This window comes from Cantharellus anzutake, assembly GCF_015039405.1.
Source record: "Cantharellus anzutake strain C23 chromosome Unknown EI90scaffold_19, whole genome shotgun sequence".
In the NCBI taxonomy this organism is placed as follows: Eukaryota; Fungi; Basidiomycota; class Agaricomycetes; order Cantharellales; family Hydnaceae; genus Cantharellus; species Cantharellus anzutake.
In genome coordinates, this window is record NW_024066969.1 from 299927 (window position 1) to 321886 (window position 21960).

At 49.0% G+C, this 21960-nt stretch overlaps 8 protein-coding genes across 8 annotated transcripts; 3 read left to right on the forward strand and 5 right to left on the reverse strand.

Moving 5' to 3' along the window:
- Nucleotides 1-126: 126 nt before the first annotated feature.
- EI90DRAFT_3053950 (uncharacterized protein) lies at nt 127-897 on the forward strand (the record flags this gene model as incomplete). The annotated part of the gene is made up of 2 exons (XM_039060052.1): nt 127-683; nt 774-897. Exons 1-2 carry the CDS (start codon nt 392-394, stop codon nt 893-895), a joined length of 414 nt encoding a protein of 137 aa, XP_038916958.1. The 5' UTR covers nt 127-391.
- A 92-nt stretch (nt 898-989) lies between these two features.
- EI90DRAFT_682063 (TB2/DP1, HVA22 family-domain-containing protein) lies at nt 990-2189 on the reverse strand. The gene is made up of 5 exons (XM_039067952.1): nt 2011-2189; nt 1869-1955; nt 1739-1807; nt 1625-1679; nt 990-1562 (listed from the first exon to the last, which is right to left on the reverse strand). Exons 1-5 carry the CDS (start codon nt 2031-2033, stop codon nt 1092-1094), a joined length of 705 nt encoding a protein of 234 aa, XP_038916959.1. The 5' UTR covers nt 2034-2189; the 3' UTR covers nt 990-1091.
- Nucleotides 2190-2244: 55 nt separating this feature from the next.
- EI90DRAFT_3053955 (D-lactaldehyde dehydrogenase) lies at nt 2245-4177 on the reverse strand. Its single transcript, XM_039060053.1, has 10 exons — nt 3921-4177; nt 3835-3851; nt 3693-3767; nt 3561-3626; nt 3429-3511; nt 3096-3348; nt 3025-3033; nt 2953-2967; nt 2674-2884; nt 2245-2598 (listed from the first exon to the last, which is right to left on the reverse strand). The coding sequence occupies exons 1-10, from the start codon at nt 4030-4032 to the stop codon at nt 2384-2386; spliced, it is 1056 nt and encodes a 351-aa protein (XP_038916960.1). The 5' UTR covers nt 4033-4177; the 3' UTR covers nt 2245-2383.
- Nucleotides 4178-5045: 868 nt separating this feature from the next.
- Nucleotides 5046-5432, forward strand: EI90DRAFT_3288879 (uncharacterized protein; the record flags this gene model as incomplete). Its single annotated transcript, XM_039067130.1, has 2 exons — nt 5046-5103; nt 5162-5432. Coding segments are annotated over 2 exons (328 nt in total), but the record flags the coding sequence as incomplete, so codon positions are not given.
- A 1717-nt stretch (nt 5433-7149) lies between these two features.
- Nucleotides 7150-13919, reverse strand: EI90DRAFT_683028 (uncharacterized protein). Its single transcript, XM_039067954.1, has 15 exons — nt 11888-13919; nt 11754-11831; nt 11621-11697; nt 11367-11569; nt 9610-11312; nt 9369-9560; nt 9197-9317; nt 9031-9146; nt 8894-8979; nt 8647-8837; nt 8460-8599; nt 8267-8405; nt 7968-8211; nt 7633-7914; nt 7150-7582 (listed from the first exon to the last, which is right to left on the reverse strand). The coding sequence occupies exons 1-15, from the start codon at nt 13820-13822 to the stop codon at nt 7201-7203; spliced, it is 5889 nt and encodes a 1962-aa protein (XP_038916962.1). The 5' UTR covers nt 13823-13919; the 3' UTR covers nt 7150-7200.
- Nucleotides 13920-13935: 16 nt separating this feature from the next.
- Nucleotides 13936-15215, forward strand: EI90DRAFT_2994938 (ubiquitin-conjugating enzyme/RWD-like protein). Its single transcript, XM_039056180.1, has 5 exons — nt 13936-14122; nt 14182-14200; nt 14260-14397; nt 14457-14567; nt 14675-15215. The coding sequence occupies exons 1-5, from the start codon at nt 13987-13989 to the stop codon at nt 14886-14888; spliced, it is 618 nt and encodes a 205-aa protein (XP_038916963.1). The 5' UTR covers nt 13936-13986; the 3' UTR covers nt 14889-15215.
- On the reverse strand, nt 15013-18653 carry EI90DRAFT_3145358 (histidine phosphatase superfamily-domain-containing protein; the record flags this gene model as incomplete). The annotated part of the gene is made up of 17 exons (XM_039065279.1): nt 15013-15096; nt 15144-15216; nt 15275-15432; nt 15497-15692; nt 15747-15904; nt 15959-16082; nt 16128-16213; nt 16268-16594; nt 16651-16676; nt 16731-16800; nt 16853-17205; nt 17263-17385; nt 17440-17609; nt 17661-17772; nt 17829-17922; nt 17975-18417; nt 18494-18653. 17 exons carry the CDS (start codon nt 18651-18653, stop codon nt 15013-15015), a joined length of 2757 nt encoding a protein of 918 aa, XP_038916964.1.
- A 918-nt stretch (nt 18654-19571) lies between these two features.
- Nucleotides 19572-20526, reverse strand: EI90DRAFT_3015723 (uncharacterized protein; the record flags this gene model as incomplete). The annotated part of the gene is made up of 3 exons (XM_039056919.1): nt 19572-19991; nt 20356-20390; nt 20448-20526. The coding sequence occupies 3 exons, from the start codon at nt 20524-20526 to the stop codon at nt 19572-19574; spliced, it is 534 nt and encodes a 177-aa protein (XP_038916965.1).
- Nucleotides 20527-21960: the final 1434 nt, after the last annotated feature.

The window sequence follows — 21960 nt, forward strand, 5'->3', positions numbered from 1 at the left end:
TTGATTTTCCCAGTGTCAGTGTGTTAATTAGGACCCTACCCAAGAATTCCCACCTACAAGGGAGTCGGAGGGGTCTGGAATGCCCTTCAATATATTGCCTGCGCTTACGCTGCAGCCTTAACAGGAACCGGTCCTTTGCTCTGACACAGAACAACAAAGATTTCGCATCCGTTGACGGCTTCTCCAAGCACCCGGACCGTGTGTGGTAATTCTATGCTTTCAGAAGGAATATGTAAGATAGTGGTGGATCAAGGACACCTTCGAAACATCTTCTTGATCCTCCATTTCCACAAAGTTGCCTGGAAGCGAAGCCTAACCCCGCACATGATGCACTCGCCTCTCTGAACAACCCTGCTGTCTTGTCGCGCGTTGCTCTCAATCTACTAGAGAAATGCTCTCCCCCGATCCTGATTACGACGGTTTATCTCAAAGAGCTCAGGAAGAACTTTCATCGCTGTCAGTTGAACATCAAAGCGCTGGGCTCGCTAATATCTTGGAAATGCACGGATGTATCCTCACCACGCAATGTACATTATGCAAGCACACTCAATATAGCACTTCACCTGACCTATGCCCGTCCCTCGCCCAATCCCTGCTAGCGGAAGATCCAAACTGGCGTATACCTATCGACGAGTTACCACATTGTGGCGGCTCAAATTGGAAGCTGGGCTCCTCCGCCCTGCCATGGGAGAGATTGCCCGAAGGCTTAATTGGTATGACTTGCTCATCGTGGTTGGGACATCTTCGACGGTAAGCTTTAGCATGGCTTCGGCAGAGAAAAACGACTCAACAGTCCGATACCGCTACGCAAGGTCTTACCAGCAGCCAGATTTGCCTCGATGGCACAGTGAAGAGTCGCAGAGAGAACGTTGCCGTATTCAACATTGAACAATGAAGCAGCTGATTTCTTTTCATTGAGCGATGCGAGGAAACGTTGCATGCTGCCTTTGCTCCATAATAATCGTGTGCTATCACGCGACGCGCGCATGTCAAAAACGTGCCCAATCTATTACACAAACCAAGGCCCAGGCTACAGTCACCATATACATGCGCGAAAGTGATACAAAGATAAATGAACAGTGTATGAATAATCAGCCCTGAGAGGGCGAAGGGGAAAGAGACCTATTATTGCCAGACGTCGAACGTGGAAGCGTGGGCGTGACGTTCGGTTGGTCTCCCCCCTCTGTAACGGGGGGTCCTTTAGGATCCACACTTGTCGAGAACCCAAACTCATGTCCACTGAACGCGTTGGGGGAGGGTGCGCCGTTCGTGAACGCAGCGCCGCCGGTGCCACTAAGGATTCTCGCTCTTGTCGCCAAGGCAGAACCTCCATACGCACTCCATAAACGGCTTGCCAGGTCACCGTACGTCTGGTTAGCGGCCCCAGATGGAGGAATTGATGCGCTCTGCGCAGCACCTGTGACAGCCTTAAACAGGTCTTGAAGACGTTCCTGGATGTAAGTTGAAGTTTGAGTCTTGATGTCTGCGATATGCTGGTCTATTTCCGGTTCGTATTGCGCATAGTGTTGGCTTAGGAATCCATGGTAGATAACGCCTGTTCCCTGGAGGATGAAAGTAGTTAGCAAGGATAGGGGTTCAAACCAGTTTGGACATAAGGACGAACCCCTTGGCTTATGAACAGAAGGACAAGCGCCTTGATGTCACTGTAAAATATCACCCTGTGATAAAGAATAAACGCCACGTAAGCGTCAGAACTAATGCATATGAAGGTGCCCACCAGTGCACAAGCCACTCGAAAGATTTCTCAAACGCCACGAACGCGCCAACCACACACCAATAAATGAGCCTTGCGTATGACGAATCAGAACACAATCACTCGCACAGGATCCATTCTCAACCCCACGCACCATTTTTCTACCTCAGCCTCTGTCCCAGGTCGTTTTGCGAGAACCTTATACGTTGCATACGACGGGTACAAATAAATCAGTATCGCGCTGTCATTCCAGATTTAAACCTCTTCATTTCACAATTGGCAGAAATCCGGCGTACCTTAGAAGCCCCAAGCCAATCATGATGAAAAGACCAGGGAGGTTGTAGGGGTACTGTTGTGCTGTGTGTGTCGGAGGTTGGGGTCCGGCCTGCTGGCCTGCTGTCACTCGCTCGGAGATAAAAAGATACCAGAAAAACGTGACTTTATAGTCAAAACATAACTGAGTGACTCATCCTGTGCACTTTGCGATCATGGCCAATGTGCTACGAGGCCGCGGGGCAACAAGACTGGACCACAACAATGATAGGGATATGCTCCTTGATGGTTTTTCCGATGACATCAACAATATACAGTAAACAAAGCCAAGAAAAATGTGTTGGCGGAAAGAAGGGCTAGTTATTGGAGTCACTTGATCACTGCAGGCATTCAAGTTCACAATTGAGAATGAACTGGCTGGCGATTAGTATGGGGGAATCTCGTCCGGATAGACATTAGGGTATCGATCACGGTATCCTTCGTGTGAGTATATTTAAGCCCCAGAACCCTCTCCGCTTTCGAACCGTCCTGGTAATTGGTCTTCGTGTTTTTGTCACAACCGGGATAGCCTTCAGGGACGTTTGGTACACGCGCATCACGGAGAATATCGTCTTTATATATAGTAAGGATGTCCCGGCCACCGTTAGCTTCAGTCCCATGACACGAGAATAGAACAAAACACCCACAAAATTGTTGATACGTAAAGGGTCCCTTACTCGCAATGAACCTTTGTCCTCCAGCCTCTGAGACTTCGAGAGCCCGGACGTGGGCAAGTGCGACATCGCGAACGTCAACGAAGTTTGGACCAGATACCGCCAAAGCTTCCTTGGGTTGTGGCCTGCTGATATGCTCCCAAAATTGGCGTATGGATTCATTGAGAGCCTTTGGCTCCTTTGCCTGTAGAAAGGGTCAATGCAGTGTAGTGAGTGGAGAGGGACATGGGACATTCTCAAGAAATGGCGAACCTGATGGATGGTGGGCTGGAGGATCGCAACGAGAGCGTCAGGAATCATTTATTTGTGATACATACCACTTACACCGAGAACCTGGGTCAATTGTATCAACAACGAACAAATATACAAGAATTTCAAAACGCCGGATCGCTCACCCAAGACGGATTAATAGTAACTAAATCGAACTTGATATTCCCTTCATTTGCTTTCATGAATTCCCAAGCCGCATGCTCAGCGAGCGTCTTGCTTGCTTGGTATTTGTGTCCCTGCGGCGCGTTCTTCCCCTCTTTCTTTATGAGATCTGGAGAGTAGGTATTCCAGTCTTTCTCCGTGAACGTGTAGGGTGATTCCGTGGGGAATATGACGGCTGCGACGGAAGAGGTGATGACCACGCGCTTGACGTTCGGTCTACCGGATCGCGGCACGTATGAAATAGGGATGAGTGTGCGTGGCAGAAGGGATTCGTGCGGGAGAGTCGGGTAACTCACCCGTTCTTGAAGATACTCTTCAGGATCCCTGTGGTTCCATGAACCGCAGGATCGATCAGCTCCTTTGGATCATTGGCTCTGAACTAGAACAAGTTTCTGTGAACATGGCTCGCTGGGGCAATTCAAGCTTACGTGGAACGGAGAGGCAGTATGAAGAACCGCGTCGATTCCTTTGACATGGTCATCGAAAACGCTGGGCTATACGCAAGTGCGTTGTTTGTCCGTTAGAGTGCGAGGACTTTGGAGATAATCTACACCTCCAACCTTGACGATGTCTTCTACTACGACGTATCTGAACCTCGCGCCATATTCACGGAAGAGATTGTCCAAATAATCTCCCTATTGGAAAGTGAAACATCGACGGGGATTATTGGTATGCGAGTGATGAATGATCAGTACGTCTTACCTTGCTCTTGGACCGTACTAGGTTCGTGGTTTGTGATATGTTTCCTTGATAAGAGTAAACGACGCGCCCAACGGATTCCTACTTACCAGTTCCGATGACGTGATAGCCGTGTTCGAGGGCCACACGGCACACATGGGCAGAAATGAAGCCAGAGGCCCCGGTAACGAGTATCTTAGCTGGAGCTTCGACAGCAGACATAGTAAGGAAGAGTGTTAAATGTTTCGCTTATACTTAAGATGACTTCTGAGATTGTTGGAGGGGCGAAACAAGCCTGTCAAGGCTTGGCCACTTTAAATACCAATCCATGCATCGGGGTTAATCCAGATTGGAAGCACGAGACAAGTGCACAAGTGTGACGTCCATCGCGTTACGTCACGTTTAGGCTTTCCGCGGAGTCAGCCGAATTCATCGCTTTATTGCCGTGCCCTTGGCATTTCGGTCGCGCAGAATACGAACCCCGGTGAGACGGGATGGACAGCCTGAGGCTTGTAGGTCAAATAGCCGGAATAAAGTAGACAGAGGTAACTTTCAATTGTCTTGCCTCAGCTTCCTAGCCTGCCAAGTGCATTGCATCAGTGTTTCTGCTCGAGCTCCAAAGGACGATGTCTCTCTTTGAGTCACCTCTTGCTTTGATTGCCTAGATAGCTCCGTCCTTTCCGCTTGGAAGGCCGCCTCAGATGTGGTGGCCCCTTACCTGTGCTGTCATCTTACCCTTTCTGGAGTGGGTCGTCCTGGATATCTCTGTATTGCGTCCAGTCATTTCCTATTTATTCAATGGTGCAAGACGCACGTTTTCAGTTGTTGTCAAATAACCGAAACGGCCATGGATGACATCATTTGTGTGCCTCCATTCAGTCTCAAAGTCCGCATCGTCCTCAACTTCGCTCCTTGCTCTTGTTCCACATATAAAGCATAATGGGACCACCGCTACTATTTCCCCTTGAACCCCATATGAACACTATCATCTCTTAGGCATTACCCGCCGTGTACTTTTTTCCCCACCCATAACGTTCTCCCACATACCCTGTCGACCCTGACCTCTATTTGGAGACATCCCCATCTCATAGGGTAACAGCTCAACAAAACGGGTTGACTTCGAAGATCGTGTACGTGGGATGACCCACTACCTTCTGGGATGTGTCCTTTCCTCTTGACTATGCGTGTGTACAGCGTTTTCGGGTCGCTATTGTGCTTCTGACCATGATCCACAGCGCGCTAGCTGATAGTGCCACTTTCGCCGGATTCCTGTGCTTCCCAAGTCACTCCACGGTGAGTAATTAGGATGCTGTGCCCCCGACACACTCCGTCATTTTTGTCGTTCTGTCAGGCCAAGCTTGTTTTCATCCTAGCTCGGCAGACGTTCTTTATAGTAACCCCCGCCACCACCAGCCGCTGGCGAAATCGATCGCGTTGGAAAGGCCTCCGTGAACTCATAAAAACCGCTCGCAAGGAGGTCGTGAACCTTGTGGGTAGTGTGACCCACCAAAATGGAGAAGCATCGGGACACGATCCACAAGGACTTGGACGAGACGGCAACTATCAAGATCGTGTCAGGCACAGTCGATGCATCGTGGTCGAGCTTCACGGTCATCAAGCAGGTGTGTCACTGCAATTGGCCCATGACCCATTGGTACAGCGGGTAGTGCCGTACGGAATTATCGTAGGTGTAATGGAAGGATCCTTTATCGCCTGTGACACGCACAGATGCCTTCATTCACTTCTTTGAGCTTATAATAGTTCTTCCATCCAGATCCCATAATGCAAGCCTCATCCTCTAAGTTTCTTCGTGTCAGCGTTGTCAAATAAGTGACCTATGATTCCAGATATGTGCAACATTGCAGAATGTCCCGTGCATCAACCAGGACTGCCTACAATGCCTATGCTTCTGGTTCCTCATTTGTACCCAGGATGACCATTGAACTAGAAACTGCCTCATATTGTATCATGCGCACTTAATTATAGACGCAAGAGCGGAATACCCAGGAGTCAACACCCGTGCTTGATCATGCCAATGATCCTATAATATGGCAATGTTGCCCACTACCTGCAATGGTCCTGTTTCTACTTTTACTAGATACTTCGACGGTCTCCGGGCTACCTCGGTTGCTAATAAGCCTCGGAGGTGGTCAGGATCTGGGAGACAACTTCAAAGCCACGAGGCTCAAATCACTTATGTCGACGGTAAGCATTTTTACCCCTTACTCCTTTAGACCACAGCTTCTTAGGTCTATGGACTACTTGCTCTCGATGACAAGTATTAGTATTTCCACCTCTTACGCGTTTAGGCTTATTGCTGGCTACATCTTCCATTTTTTAGGTCCACGGACCATTACTCTCGGCGGTAAGTATTCTGAGTGACTAAATTTGAGTAAACTGCAAGCAAGCAGCCTCAGAACCTACCTTCCGCTAGGGCCAGCCTTATTGGCTGAAGGGAAGAGTGTAAGAGGAAGTTTAACTGTGTGACTACCCAAAAAGACGACAGCTAGAACTCCCCTCCAAGCCCATTACACGTCACTTTGGCCGGGATCTACGAAAATGCGTGTTGAATTTTGAGGGAAATGCTTGACTGGGTTGTTTGTGAGATCAATGCCCAGAGTGGGTCTCCGCAGCACAAACAACCCGGAAAGAAGCAGGGGACCACACAAATTTTGTCTAACATGATCACCCCGTCCCCTTGGTCCAAGCAAAGGCGCCGTTCAGCGTATACTCACAAATCTGGCTTACGATGCTGAAGGAACGTCACAGCAAAATAAATGGATTCAGCACAGCACTCTTATCGTTCAGTTTGTCATCGTCGAAACTGTTGGAATACAAGTCATGGCGCTGTGCCCGCAGCATCCCACAACTTACCCCACACTCCTCCCCGACGCGTCTGTGCGTTTCCCGATCCGTAGCATAGCCCTGATGTAGTATAAAACTCGGCAGTAAACCTGAATAATATATCATCCTTTTGGTCTTGCATTTATCGCGCGAGTGTAGCCGCTGAAGCGCTACGTCCATATCGGGCTAGTCATAACAACAGAGACGCTAAGCAAATCATAGAGTAGCCAGCACCGTGAATGTTGGTCGCCCCATGAAAACTATGCGGTAGCTAGGGGTATCAGCATATTGAACGCGTTCATTAATTCAAGAGGACTTGCTCGTTACAACAATCATGAAGCCATAGGTCAAAGTGCAAAGGTGGATGAATAGGATAAATAGGTGTAAGGAGGGCAGAAAAATAGGAAGTTCATGCAAGAAGTACGCAGGATTGGACATCTAAGATGACGAGAGATCGAAAGCGGCATTCGAAAGCGATCACAAGAAGAACCTACAAAGCAATCATGAAGGCGTCAGGCGTGTTCACTTGCACGAGTCAACATATACTTACTTCTTGTTGATTAGGAAGAGAAGCATGTTGAGATTAAATTTGGCCATGCCGTCGAATAGAGATAATGATATTTGGCCGTCGTAATTTGCTTGAAGAAGATCCTCCATTCGCAGGATCTGTGAAGCGATTTCATTGATGACACCGCTAAAGTTCGAAGAGACACCAATATTGAAGATACAAATTTCGTTGGATTCGATGACGATATCGATGCGATCGAATTGACGAGGACTGAACTGGTCAATGGATAGGAGTATGCCCTTATCATACAACTCCTGTGCTCGAAAAATATAGGAGCCAAATTGCGGCGTCTTTCCCGCCTTCTGAAGTTCACGCTCATGGAAAAACTGCTTCGTAAACGGCAGGACAAAGCGCTTCTTCCTGCAACAGACGTCAGCCTGGTTCAACGACGATCCCAATGTTCAGCTCACCCTTTCCCCCGTTGCATAGTCTTCATTGCAGAATCGATATAACTGTGGTAGCTCGAAATCTGTTCCTGGAATGCTTGTTTCCGTTCCCTAAGGTGCTTAAGCGCATCACCCATGGCTTCCATTTCGTTCTTTCGCTGTATGCGTTTTCGATGTTTGCTACGAAGATCGCCTGCAATAGCGTTCAGAACTCCTTGGTATCCATCGGCTCGAGTAATCTTTCCGAGCTTCTCCAGTTCGAGAAGGTAGTATAGAGCGTTTTCCTTAACTTTTGCGTACGGTAAACTGGGTAGGTGACACATCAGCTGTCAGAAGTTGGTTGAAGCAATCACGCTCACGTCCGAATATCCTCAAGTCTATAAGCTGAGTCCGTAACAGCAGCGGAAGGGTATCGCGAATGTTGCTGCTGCTGCATGTCGTGAACCAGCTCGTTGTTCACGATCACTACCCAAAGATCCTCATGAGCATCAGTAACAGGTTGGAGCAGGCTCTCCACAAGATCGGGGGCAGGTTGGACGCGAAGAACGGCAAGGACACCACGTTTTGCTTGCACCCACAGCGCTTTCTCGTGGGCTCGAGGATCTGGGTGGGTATGAGATTTGAGATAGAATCACCCTGCAACCGTAATTTGCCTAACCTGAGACATGCGCGAACCGGTTTGTAAGATTGAGTGTGATAGCTTGGTCACGAGCATCTTTGAGCTCATCTGATCCAAGATTAGGGACTCCATCGAGTTCAATGAGAATGGAACGGAGGGGGTCATCTCGTTTGGGAGCCTGTCAAGAAGAGAGTTGAGAGCCGCAACATCCTCAATGACTAGATCTACTGACCAGGATGTCGAGATGCTGTGCTAGAAGCTTGTGCATGGCGTAGATCTCATTTGGTGATATATAGATTGGCTTCGGCTGTACAGTGACATCAAGGAATTCGTGGGCATGGAAATGTGCCTCGGCATCCGGCACATCAGCGACTAAGAAAAGTTAGCGTTCGGATGCATCGAACTGTGAATCAACAAACCGAATAGGAACCATGCAGCCACCAGTGGAATGGCTTCCTGAAGATAATTGTTGAGGGGCTCCAGAGCAGGAGTATTCTCATCAAACAATTTTCCAGAGGCGATTTGCACCAACACTCTCGATATTTGGGAAAGATTCCGCCGTGCCGTTGGGTTCAATGAACCTGTCACTATGTCAAACGTCTCTGGTGCCCTGGAAAACAAATATTTCAGTTATTACTTCGCCGGGTATCATAGATAATTGCGTACAGGATCGCGGGATTGATATAACGATCAAACACGAGTTTGCCGAGAGCTGCGGCATAAGCATCGTTCGATTGGTTTGGAAAGCGGGTCTAAATGGGGGTTGGGCATATAATGGAGCAGTACGAGTTACATAGACATGCCTTTAACGCAATGAGGGTCCCCCTTGCAATAGATCGCATCCCATACGGCATTCTTCTCGTCGAATGGATAATAGCCTGCACGAACACATTGGTAAGGACTTGCAATTGCTGCAGATCTACGAGTTGCTCAGTAGCACGTTCTTCAACCTTTGAGGGGGCAACTAACGACGGGCGAGATTAGGTCTCGTGTCTAGATCGTAGGCGGCCTGTACCAGCGTAACTTCTTGGGGCTTTTGACTTGGTCGGCCAGTACGCATCTCCTCTTCGTTGATCAGTGCTCGGTAAATCTAGGGCAGTTTGGCATGAGAAACATTTTGCAATTTAGATGAAGTGCTCACCAAAATAGGATCAGTCTCAAGGTCTAGATCAGGCTGTTCAACCACTTCTTTGATAACCGCCTGGAGAGAATCGCGGACATATGCCACCTGTCGAGGTCTTACATAATGGACAGCGAGAGAAATGTACATGGGACTGGATGTCATGACTGCATTGACTGTTGACGCAGAGAGTATTTCTTCTTCAATTGAGAGCTATGGGAGTTCATTCAGTAAATCAACGGACCATGATATGTAGGCATACCCTGAATAAATTCAGAAGGAGGTAATCCTCTCGAAGATCCTGACCGTATCCAAAGATAGCAAGCACAACCCGTTCAGCCATTTTTTTCGTTTTGTCCTGAACCTCGAGCCGAGACAGATGGAAGAAAAGTCGGGCGAAATATTCACTCTTTGTTTGGACGAGATAGAAGAGCTGTTGGTATAACTCTAACTTGCGTTTAGCGGCATGATCAAGATTGCTGGAGCTGGAGAAAGGATCGCCATATGCTGCAAGCACAGCTCGGCTGGTCTGGACGTCGCCACGATAATTTCGAGCTTTTATAAGGTCCTCGAAGCTTTTCACGTTTTGCACGACGAGGGCAATCTTGACATCGAGCTCGCTTACTTCGGTTTCGAGAGCCTGGTTCTCCCGAATCTGCTCCACGACGCGCTTCCGCAACCTTTCCACGGCAATTTCTTCCTCAAAATCTGCTTCGGAATCATCTAGCAAGTGCACAAAGTTCTTAATTGTACCGACTGAGACTTTCGTCCCCATTGTGAGCTGGCGATACTGCTCTCTTTGTTCCTTGGCCCGAAATAGAGCCTGGATTTTAACCACTTTCTGAAGATTCTCCTGAAAGTGTGCAAGTTTGGCTTGATACCTGAGGCGCTCCAAGACGCCTCTCAGAAGCGATTGGAGGAAGATGACTTGTGCTTGGCTAGCATGAAGATAGTCGCGCCAGGCAAAATAGTCATCCCTGACGAGGACACCGCGGCATGCAGCTTGAACCTGTACAATATCCGGTAAGACAATCTGTAACTTCTTGGCCTGCTCCTTGTGGCGGGATCGGACTAAAGCGGCCCGCGCAAAGGTCTGAAGGTGGCCGACTGATTTCACAACACGCGCCTGAGCCAGATCTCGATTCAGTCCGATGAATGCCTGTCTTGCCAAGTGGGCTCTAGCGATAGCTTGGAAGGTTTGGATGGAAGGGACAGCCCTCCTTAAAGCTCGAACGAGCATCAATAACTGCTGACGGGCCAAAACAGCTCGACAAGCTGATTGAATCTTAACAATGATGTCAGGAACATCGTCCAGTTCGTCGCGCAGGCTGCGAACGCGCCGACGAAGAATGCCCCCCCTTGCGCAAGCCTGAAAGCCAATAATATGCGGCTCCACCTTCGACAGTTTATAGAGTATAACATCGATCCCCTTTCTCACGAGGACCCCACGAGCGCGTGCCTGCAAGGCAATGACACCATCCTGCATGATCGGCTGGTGTAAAGTCTTGGCAGCCTCGGTATGCACTTTTCGCGAAATCTTCGCCCGAGCAATGGCTTGCAGTTTGACGATAGAGAACTTTGAGGAGCGAAGAGCTCCCTTGAGCTTGGCGAATCGTCCGCGTTCCAGTATTCCTCGTGCTTGGGCCTGCACCTTGATGATGATAGCAAGAGTGGATCGCACCCGTTGAATATACTGGTTATGTTCCCGTCGTGCCAGGATTCCTCGGGCACGAGCTTGAACGGCAGTGACCCACGGCAGCAGCGATTGGTGCTGGATTAAAACTGCATCAATCTTCCGGCGGGCCAAATGACCACGGCATAGAGCTTGTGTTTTCACCACAGACTTCTGCGCAGTGCGCAGCTTCGTAATACGCATCCGGAGAGCACTTCTGCTTAGGTGACCACGAGCGAAGGCTTGGAATGCTATTATAGAGTCTACATTCTCTTCCAAAAGCCGACGTTGTCCTGTCTAGCATAAGCGACCTGGCTCATGGTGGCCTGAGGTAAATCACTACGTACTCTCTTCCTCTGTCTCAGGCTCTTCTTCAGGTTCCTCGTTGATTTCGCGTGCGAGTTCTCGCCCGACATTTCCAAAGTTTGGCATCGCAACACCAGAGTCCGTTAGTCCCTTCTGTGTCTGCTTGAGTTGGTCATCGGAAAACTCGAGTTGCCCAAGCAGATTTCCGATACGCTGGGCCAAACCCCGCCGAGCAAGGAGATGGCTTGGAAGGTGTGATCAGCATACCACTTCCACCTAAAGCACACCCGCATACCTGAGTGCGTGGATGCAGTAAATGACTTTTGGGATGTTCTTCTTTTCATACAAGTCAGTGAGTTCGAAGATGAAGCCCTTGAAAGGCATGGCTGGAATTAGGAATTATACTTCAGACAACCTAGCACACTGACCTCCGGCAAACCAACCCTTCTAACAAAATCTAGGAAAATGTTGATATTATCCGAATGTCGGTACTGTAGCCTGGGATGCTAGGTACAGTGGCTGTTTCAAATACCGCAACAACCATAACATATTTCCAACTTGCCTCGAAAATTTTGCGAACAACACTATCTCCTTCCCACGTTCGGGCCAATCGGGCCAGTGCCACACCGTTCCTCAGCCCTTCCTCCATCTCGACGACACCAAACGGGAGCTCTTCATCCAAGCAGCCTTCTATCCACTGTTGTGCCTCCCCAACGTGACACAAGTACTCATACGCAATGATGAATTGGCGCTGTGTCTCGATCCAATTCCGACCGTAAGGGTATGCTGGTGCAGAGGTGGGACTGGAGTCCCCTCTGAGTAATTGTATCCTATCTGCTCGACCTGGGACATGCGACGCATTAGCGACGGGAGGGACAATTGTACCAGTCTTAGTCGGTGAATAATGAGAAGGAAGAGTGCGTGTTGGAAGGTTATGGTCTCTCGGGGAAGGGACTTCAGGGGATTTCGGTGACAGAGGGGGTAATTGATACTTCTTAGAAGAGTGAGCTACACCTGGTGGGGATGTCGACGGCTCTCCCCCGTCGTCTGGTGCATCACCGCTGGCTATCCGGGGCAGGTGCCGGCCCAATCGCCTTCCGGCACCAAGCCCGGCATACTGGTCCCGCCTAGCAGCGCCCGAGAATGATAATGGCGATGATTTTGGATCGACGATTGCACTGGAAAGAGAGCGGCTCGTGCGAGACTCGACCGGGGGGACGACAACGGAATCTACCGAATTTGAACGGCGTGTCCTTAATCCAGCGATCGAAGACTCGCCGGAGGGTTGAGACCTCTTGAAGGTCCGGTCGCCAGGCTCTTTCAGAATAGGCACAGATGACATTGGGGCACCTTCACTAGAGAGTGTATTCGCCCTCTGGATTGAAGTGGGAAAGGCTACAGTGGAACTAGCACTGAAATTGGCAGCCCGAGATGATATGGCATCTGTGGAGATATTTCTTCTCGCTGTTGATCCCCGATTGAGGGTCGAAAGATCGCTGACGGGAATTGAATTGCCCGGGACCACTTCCATCTTCCCCGTAGCGGGGAATTGACCCAGTTCACTTATGTCGTCTTGGCTGCGTACGCGGGACTCCCATTGGTCCCTAATTGAAGTCACAGGTACGGGATCTGGCAACGTGGGCCGCTTTAACGTTGACGACTTAGCACGGTCAGAAATTCCACGTTCCTGTGGAGAGTTGAAAGCCGGGGATGCTTCAAGATTCTTGCGCTCCATGTCCTGAGGTTTTCTAGTAGTCCCTCGTCTCTGAAATGTGCCAGTGTTTGATGGAGTCAATTCCCCAGTTTCAGCTTCCCGAACACGCTCCTCCCATCTAGAGCGAACAGAATCTATGGATCCCGTTACTCTGTGCCGCTTAAAATCGGTGGCAGTGGAGGCTGGTGACCAAGAGCCAGAGCCAGTATTATCATTGGAAGAAACTTGGGAACGGTGACCTGGACGGAAAGAGGCCTCTCCAGAACTGGCATGTGAAATCGTAGCAAATTTGCTCCCAACGTCTCCCAAAGGCTCGTGCGGGATTGGTTTCCTGGAAGACAAACCAGCATCGGTTTGTTGCGGCCTGGCGGCCTCATGAGAGGGTTGTTGGGGTAGTGAAACCGATGCAATGAGGGTGACGGGGGGTTCCATAGGACCCCTTGTAAGATACATAGGCGTCTCTGGAAGAGCTTTTTCTGTAGACGCGTCGAGGGGCTTACGGATGGGGTGCTCAACATCGATAAAGGCGTCATTCTCGGGAATAGGCCGCGATCGTTCAAGTCGTAATGAATCAACGCTCGAGCCAGCCCTATGGGTGTACGCAAACTTTCTAGATGCACTTGGAGTCAGGATACCTTTGGTTATTGATCCCGATCGCGAGAGGGAAGACGTGCGGGACAGAGAATTCTCGATTAAACGCGTCTGGTAAGCAAAGGATCCCGGCGGCGAAGTCGATGAAGAAGGGCTTGTCGGTCCTACCGAGGCTTTCTCATTCCTGGACATTTCCTTGGGACGGCCCTTGAAGCGTGCCGCCAAATGTAATCTTGCAAGCGCTGTCAAAACAAGCTTTTAGAGGTTGAACGTGATGTGACGTATCACGCGTGACACGACGCATTGTTTGACTGGGGCAATATTAATTGTTGCATCCTCGGCGCTTATTATCAATAATGCCCACAACCCCAGCACTTCAGCAGTTGTCTCTAGAGTATGCTTCATTGCAGCGTCATGCCCCATCTGGAATCTACTGTGTCCCATCCTTCGATTCGATTCTCGTTTGGAATTGCGTCGTATTCATTCATCAAGGAATGTTTCAGTCCAATCGAGCCACACTGCCTACCTCTAACCCACTGAACACCCTTTAGGCTACTACTCTGGTGCCATGTAGGTGACATGCACGTACGTGGATAGCGTGAGACCCACATCCTCAATTTGTGACCTAGCTTAAGGTTCAAGATGACCTTTAGCGATGACTACCCTCAACGTCCACCCACTGTCACATTTCAATCAGACACTGTGTTCCACCCCTTGATATCTCCAGAAGGAGATATGTCGCTATCCGCGCGGTTTCGGCCTTGGCTGTGAGCATTCATCGTTCGCACGTTTGTAACTCATCGATTTCCTGAGCCTCGTTTTGCAGACCACAAGAACATCACGTATTTGATATTCTTCACTCCCTCAAGGCTGCTTTCAAAAAAGATTCACTTGACCGCTTGGATGAGAGAGATTGTTTCAACCCAGAGGCATTAAAGTAGGATCCCCTATAGCCTTCTTCTGCTAGATTCCGATGTCTGACATGTATATTGCCAGACTGTAAGCGGGACTGCCTCCTGGGGAGCTCTGATCTAACCCCCATTGTAGGTATCGAGAATCAACATCATCGTTTGCTCAACTTGCACAGCAAACCGCTTTGCTTTCTCAACGAGAGTCTACCCTGTACAACCTTGATTATCCAACCATGAAACGATTACGAAGAGGAGAAGCCCCCTCAAACGGCATAGTATTTACACATTTAGATGAGCAGACTCTGGAAGGATTAAGGAAACAAGTTGGCGTATCGAAGTGGGACTAAACGGACACGGCGGTTCGTGAACACATGGTATTGCGTGGATCGTCTATGCCTTGAAGAAAATTGGGTATCTGACTTTCTAGTGACTAACAACTGCTGTAGGAATAATCTAGACGTCTGGGGCTTCCTAGATGCTGGAGCTGGGACTGGATTCTTGGGGCAAACTAATAGGCAGGATTTCCACAGCAAGTGGGGCAATAGAATCTTCGTCCTATTGATTTATCAGTGACGTGAAAAGTTTGAGTATCCTTTACTTACCTCTGGCACTCGCGAAAATTGCTTGGAAAGCTTTTCGACAACAAGACTGTAGTCCAAGTGCTGTGTAAGACGCCTAGAATGGTCTTCATCGTCAGCATTCTATCCTTGCTGGCACAGGCAACAGGTCTTGCCTTCGCGTTTTCACACTCAGCGAATGTCGCGCATCCAGCGCAGAGTCGAGAACGTTTGATGAATGTGCTCCCTCACTCAGCGCCAGCTTGATAGAATACTCCTTGTCTGATTTCCCGCGGCCATGATTGCGTTCATATAGTTCAAACGTGATGTGGGACTAACGCAAAGAGCAAAGACTTAAACATGCAAACAAAACAAAATGACTTCCGATGCAAACTGACCGCATAGTCCAATTCTGGTATCCTGGGATTGGCGATGGGTAGCCCAGATGAAAGGACAAGGTTCACGAGGGTGTGAATATGGCTTTCTTTCGTGAAATAAGCAGTAAACATTGGAAGTTCGTTGCTCCTTGCTTCCTCTAAGTCTGCGACAATTTTACGCATCAAGGGCAGAGATGTGAGAACTCCGATCTCCGTTCTGCTCAATGCGGGTCAACAAAACCGAACCGTATGGAAGAACCTAGCCACCGACTTTTCCCATGGCTCTATGCCGTACTCCTGGGGCGCAACCAAGTCAAACAAGGCCTTTGCACGACCATACAACTCATGCAACTTGCGGTCGTTTTTCGGGTCATCGCTCGGGTCGTCAAAGATAGCAAACAGGAAGGTACGGTGATGCAGTGCACAATACTGCTCCATCGGCGTCAACGGCTGCAAATCGGAAAACGACGAACTGGAACGAACCTTGATGGTGTCGTATAACTCGGAGACCCTCGATGGATCGAACTTCTCTTGCTTGACATCGCAGAAATCTTCGAACAACTTCTCCCAGCGTTCACGGAACAGCCAAGGCTCGTCAGAGCAGCACCTTTCGAGAATGAGATACGCCGTTAATGACCAACATTAAGCCTACCATCGGGTCTGGATCTTGTTCACGTCCAATCTCTCAAAGTTTCGCCTCATGACATCACGAAAAGACCTCAACAAGTCTATAACCTCCTGCGAACCTAATGAGTCGTAAAGGGTACCGCCTCGGAGGGGGACGTTTCTCACCTTCACCACTTCTACAGGCTCCTTCTTCATTCTCCAGGTAAGTTCTGGCCGCTTTTCTGGCTCGCCTGGTCGAAGCAAAATTTTCAGCCGTTTCTTAACGTCATCCATGAGATCTTTAGCAGCATTGGAATCGTCTAGCAAATCTTTTCTAATGATGAGTTGGACAGGTTGTGGGGCAACGAAACTTGACGCGTCTGAGGACCGAGAAGACCTTGCTGGTGTCGACGCTGCACTTGTTGCTACCGATGTAGTTTGGACCCCATCCAACAATGCAGCGGCGAAGATCTCCGCGGATGCAACGACCCTCCTTTCCGATGATGTGTATATCTAAGGGAAGGGTTGTGAGAAGCGATTTAAAGCCCATCGCGGAGCTAAATACTTACTCTGACGTTGTTGAGGACATCTTTGTCTAAAACGCCAGAAGCGTCACCGAGGGGTTAGTCAATTCATGATATCAACCCACTCATAATCGAGAAGTCCTGCTTCATGCTCTCGCCAAGATCGCGCGACTGATATCGAGCGGCGTGCGTGAACTAGAGGAATATGTAGGGGCGCCAACCAAAGCGGAATGCGACAAACTCTTACCTCTCCACCCCATTTGAACACAAGTTGGAGCTTCTCAAGACTTCGTGGCTGACCAGATGCACTCTTCCCCTTCTTAAAACCAGGTTTCAGCTGGGCCTTTGTTCCAGGGAGGTCCATTTTTCGTGCAAGAGCATTGCTTAAATGAGTGAGCTTCGTCAGATCTTCGCCCCTTGCCCCGAGCAATCTTGCCTCCTTGATTGCTGCAACGAGGAGGGTAAGCTGTTGAGCCTCGCGGAGGATGATCTCTTCATTTTCTCCATTCAGCAAGCGAACAAATGGAGCAGTCCATGATTCAGCGATAGGGAAGTTGAACTTGAGTTTTTGCTTTGGGGTTCTGTCCGCATGCCGAAAGACTAAATAAATCGTAAATGGAACAGCGGTTGGGATATAGAATAAGGATAAGCCCTTACCCGTGACGTTGGCCTTGAGGGTCCACGAAGACGAAAGATCTGGGAAGGGCGGTGCTCCCAGGTGTCTTGTTGGGGAAACGCTGACTTTGTAACATACTTCGTAGAGGATCTCTGCGGCTCTGTCTGTAGGAAACAACCAGTCATTAGCCTCCTCAAATTAAGGTGGAGGTGGCGGACCAAAGTAATTCTCATTTCCTTTAACGAAGCTCCACCCATTTACGTCGATAACCATGCTTCGTGCACCATTGTCACAACGCAGAACATCAAACCCACAGACACGCTGTCCAAAACCTTCGCAGATTCTACGAGCGAACAACTTTTCATACTCGTTGAGATGAGTGATGAACCTAAATGGTCATTTTAAATGTTAAATTTTATGGTTACACAAGGCTTCGTACCTAATTTCTTTTCCGTCTGTATTTCGACGAACTACTCCGTCCACGACCGGAGATTTTCTGGTCTCGGCGTGTGTATAGGTAGGTCCAAGAGTGTAAACTTTGATGTCCTCAGCTAATGCGTCGGGAAGATTGAGTTGAACACTCTCTTAAAACGCAGCACACCCATACCATTATCAACGTCAATGAACTCTTCGTAAATGTACGACCCATCCATTCGAGGATGGTTCAAGTTCGGATCCATCTCGCTCGATTGATTCCCAATCTATTAGGGGCGCACATCAAGAAGTGACTAAATGTAGATCGAAAATACTCACCTTTCTAAATAGCCTACGACCACCGCCATTCCTGAAATAAATATATACATTGTGATCCTCCCCACTGACAGGCTTCTCAACAAACGGCTTCTCCATCACACTACCATCAATTACGATCGCGTTATTATCCCCTCTCATCGAGACCTCAGGTGTTGGCATCGGTTTTCCCAACGTTAGACCCAAGTTTTGCTCGACTATGTGAATCAGCGCGGCATCAACTTTGGGGCCACCATCACGCGCGACGACCAGCCTTCTCGGAGTGGGGATTTCCAAATGGTCTAAGATTTGATAAACGATACGACGGTCCCAGAGCAGAGCTTGTGTCGGAAGATCGTTGATACAGACTGGTTTCCGGAGCTTGACGTACTGAACGGCCTTATCAAGTGGGAAGTCTATGCTGAAGAAGGAGATAAGTATATCGCATAGAGGCCAATTCTCTACATCTAATCCCAATAGGATAGATCATAGTTGCGCCAGTCAGAGACTCTGGTTGCGAAACTGGCGCTCAAGGTAACACACCTTCGTCCAAAATAACTTTATCCCCAAACAATCGGACTTCAACCTGGCCTCTTGCCTTTATACGGGTCAAAATAGCCCTCATCGGCTTGCTCCTAGCCTTCGCATCCATAGCACACACGCCCAACACAACTTTATCTCCTTCCGGCCGATCCTTCTCCATAATCGCAGGTGATGGCGATTCAGAACGTCCTGACCCGATTATAAAGGCAGGTCTTGGTCGTGAGCGATCAGAGTGGGGATGTCGCCTCGACAACGAACGCGACACGGCGGACGGTAGGTCTGACGGATCCATGCTGTTTCCAGAACGCACGGGTGCCACTCAGATTTCTATTTACGGCTACACAATTGAACGTCAGCACCCGCTTCGCACTTCATTTCACTCTCACGAACGGAATTCATTGGAAGTAATGCTGTTGCGCATAATATACAATGGATGAAAGAGAAAGAACGCAAAGCCATCTAACTGCACGCGCGATTCGAGACGGTCGTTTGCCTAACGCATCAGACGTGTGTCCAGGATGAGGAGTGGACAGGGTTCCTACGCTATGATTGTCGGCATGGGATGTGCGAAGCACGGCATTTGGCTATGCTGCGCAGTCTGTTGGTGACATCAGGTAGTATGGTTGGCATAAAGGGCAGAAGCGCTATCGATCAGTGACGTCACGCCACACAGTGCGGACGCAATGGCACGAACTGGCCTTGCCTGCGCACTATGAGGCAGGGGGAAGTCACTATACCACTTTCGAGCCGAGGAAAGTTTTGACATTGAGCGAGTGATGGGCTTTAGCCCAACACGTACTGAAGGACAACCAGTATTTTGGATGGTTGAGCCGTCGAGGAGGACTGCAACCGATGGTGGAACTCGCAGTTGGTTGCGAGGCGATAATCACGACGAATATCGATACGGATATGGACATCATAAGAGTATTGCGCAGCTGCTCTCAGAGAGATGAGCGAGTCAGGACCAAAGAATTTTTTGTGTCGTCGAACTTTGTCTTTCATCTTCATCTATAACGGCATAGGAAAAATATTCCGGCATTCCCACTCAACACTGAGCTTCTTTTTTATCCGATGCAAATCACACTGACAATTTTCCAACCGCTCCCTTCATTATGGGAACATCGATACCACCCCTTGTCCTGTTCCCCGACACATCTCTCGCACACCCAAAAAATTTCCCTCCCATCACCTCAATGCTGTCACATGCTGCCTTGCGCAGTGGACTCAAGAGTATGCCCCGGCCCATCGATCGCATCATAGCCCGAGCCCTATAGAGCTGATTGAAACCGGGCCCCACGGTCGAATCCCCCACAGCGCAGTCCTCTGCCACCCAATCCTCCATCACCCAGCCCAGCACTCCCAATTGCGACCACCCCAGCCCTGACCTCAACCACCTCAACCACCACCCAAGCGCTGGCCATTGCCCAACCCCCTGAGCAGTCGGCACCCAACTCTCCGGGAGACAGGGACCAAGAGTCTGCTTCCAACCAAACGGAGTCTAATACCCAGCCGCACCGACTCATCTAAACACGCTGTCGTGGAGGGCTGTATGCACAAAAAAAGAAGTGTGGAGGGAAATGGGCTGAGCCCGAAATTTCTTGGCACGTCCGAGAAAATTATGTGACCAAGGAGGAAGCTTTCCGCTTTCTCCAGAAATTATCAAGTCCTGGCTTTATCTAGACAAATTGCTGGGTGTTGCAGGGATTTTTGAGAAAACCACACGCGACAGTCGGACTAAGACGAATGGGGCAGTCTTCAAGAGAAAAACTCGCCAGTGCCATGTCATGAATATTGAGGAGCCTATAATGATGAGAACTACAGGGTTGAGAGAATGAATAGGACGCACTGCTCTATCGGCTGACATAGACCATTAGATATTTGGGCATTAGGTAATGGCCTGGACACAAAAACAATGCAATTTTTTTTCTGGGCATATCAGACAGGTGCGGCTCACGATCCCCAAAGAACATAATGGCCATAGCTCCCAATGAACAGAGGCTGACGCTATCCGGGGTTGTCCATGTCGAGTCCATAAGGCATACACTGCATCCCGCACCATGACCATCAAGCACGCTGTGGCGGCAGAACTCCAGGCATCCTGACTCATAAATCGGTCGATGGAGCTGCTATCCATCCAGCTCGCGAAAAAACGATCGCTTCAGGGAACCACCAACAAGAAAGTATGAGCCATGCAGTAAGCTAAGTCCATTTTCTATTTTTTGGGAAAGCGATACATAGGCATAAATTCTCTCCAGGGAAAAGATGCCAAGGAGTTAGGTGTTTCAAGGGTACTCACGAGACAACGAGGTGACTTAGACAGTTTGGCCAGGTGGAAGAACAAAAGAGGTAAAATGACTCGGAGGTTTGTAGAGACATTCAAAGCCTGGATCAATGGGCACGTCCGCATCATCAAGATCGTTAATGACACGCTGATATTCTTGTGGGATAGTAAAGGCTAATGTCGAAGCCGCTTGGATCCCGACAAGAGAGGATAGCAACGCTTTACGTGGCCTTACGTACTGCTTGGAATTCGCCGCAACATGATTCCAAGGATTGGACACCCATTATCACAGCAAGCGTTAGCAATGACACCGAAGACATTCCAGGGTCTTGTCAACAACAATTCGCACAGATAAAGAGCCAGGCCCCATGTTCGGATCTCTTGGAGGAATTCTCGGACTTCAAAAATCGTCACTCATGTGAGTGAATTAGATGCCTGCGCAACGAGTATGACGGATGTCATTAAACATACATATCCAATCCAATCCGTTCCGATGATTCTTCGCCTATGGGATTTGTCGCCGGGTTCTACTTTTGATCTTATGTTCATTTTTGAAAATTACATTATTTCTTAGGACTACAGGCATGATTATTCAACATAACCAATATGAACAACCGAGTAGATGGCCGCCTATTAATTGCAGCAAACGCCCTTACTATTCCCTTTGCTTTTTGAGATACAATACTTCACTGGGAATTTATGATGACCGCAATACTCTTTCAAGTTTCACTCGAATGCTTGAGTTGATCAATAAGTATTGCGAATGCCGAATGTCATACTGGATAATTCTGATGTTTGGCAGGTCGGGTTCCATGGGGAGAGCACATGCTGCTTACGGATCCATCAATATGCCAGTGAGGGGGAGGGAGACTAGACTTCTGTTTGCACACACACACAACCACACAACGCGGATTCATATATATTTAGCGGTCAGCGTTCAAATGTGACATGATGAAGTCCGAATGTACCCGGGCGTTCGTCGTTAAACGTTTAAACTGACTTGTGAATGCAAATAGCGAAGTGACAATCCGGAGAACAAACGGCCTTGTCGCATTCTAGACGTACAGAACCAAAAATATTCGCAGGACCCGTGCTACGGGATCGGAGTAGTGGGAAGGTAAAAAAAATGCTGCTTGTCGGGTATGTAGAACTTGTACTCTGGGGTGGTAGAGATAAATACATAAAT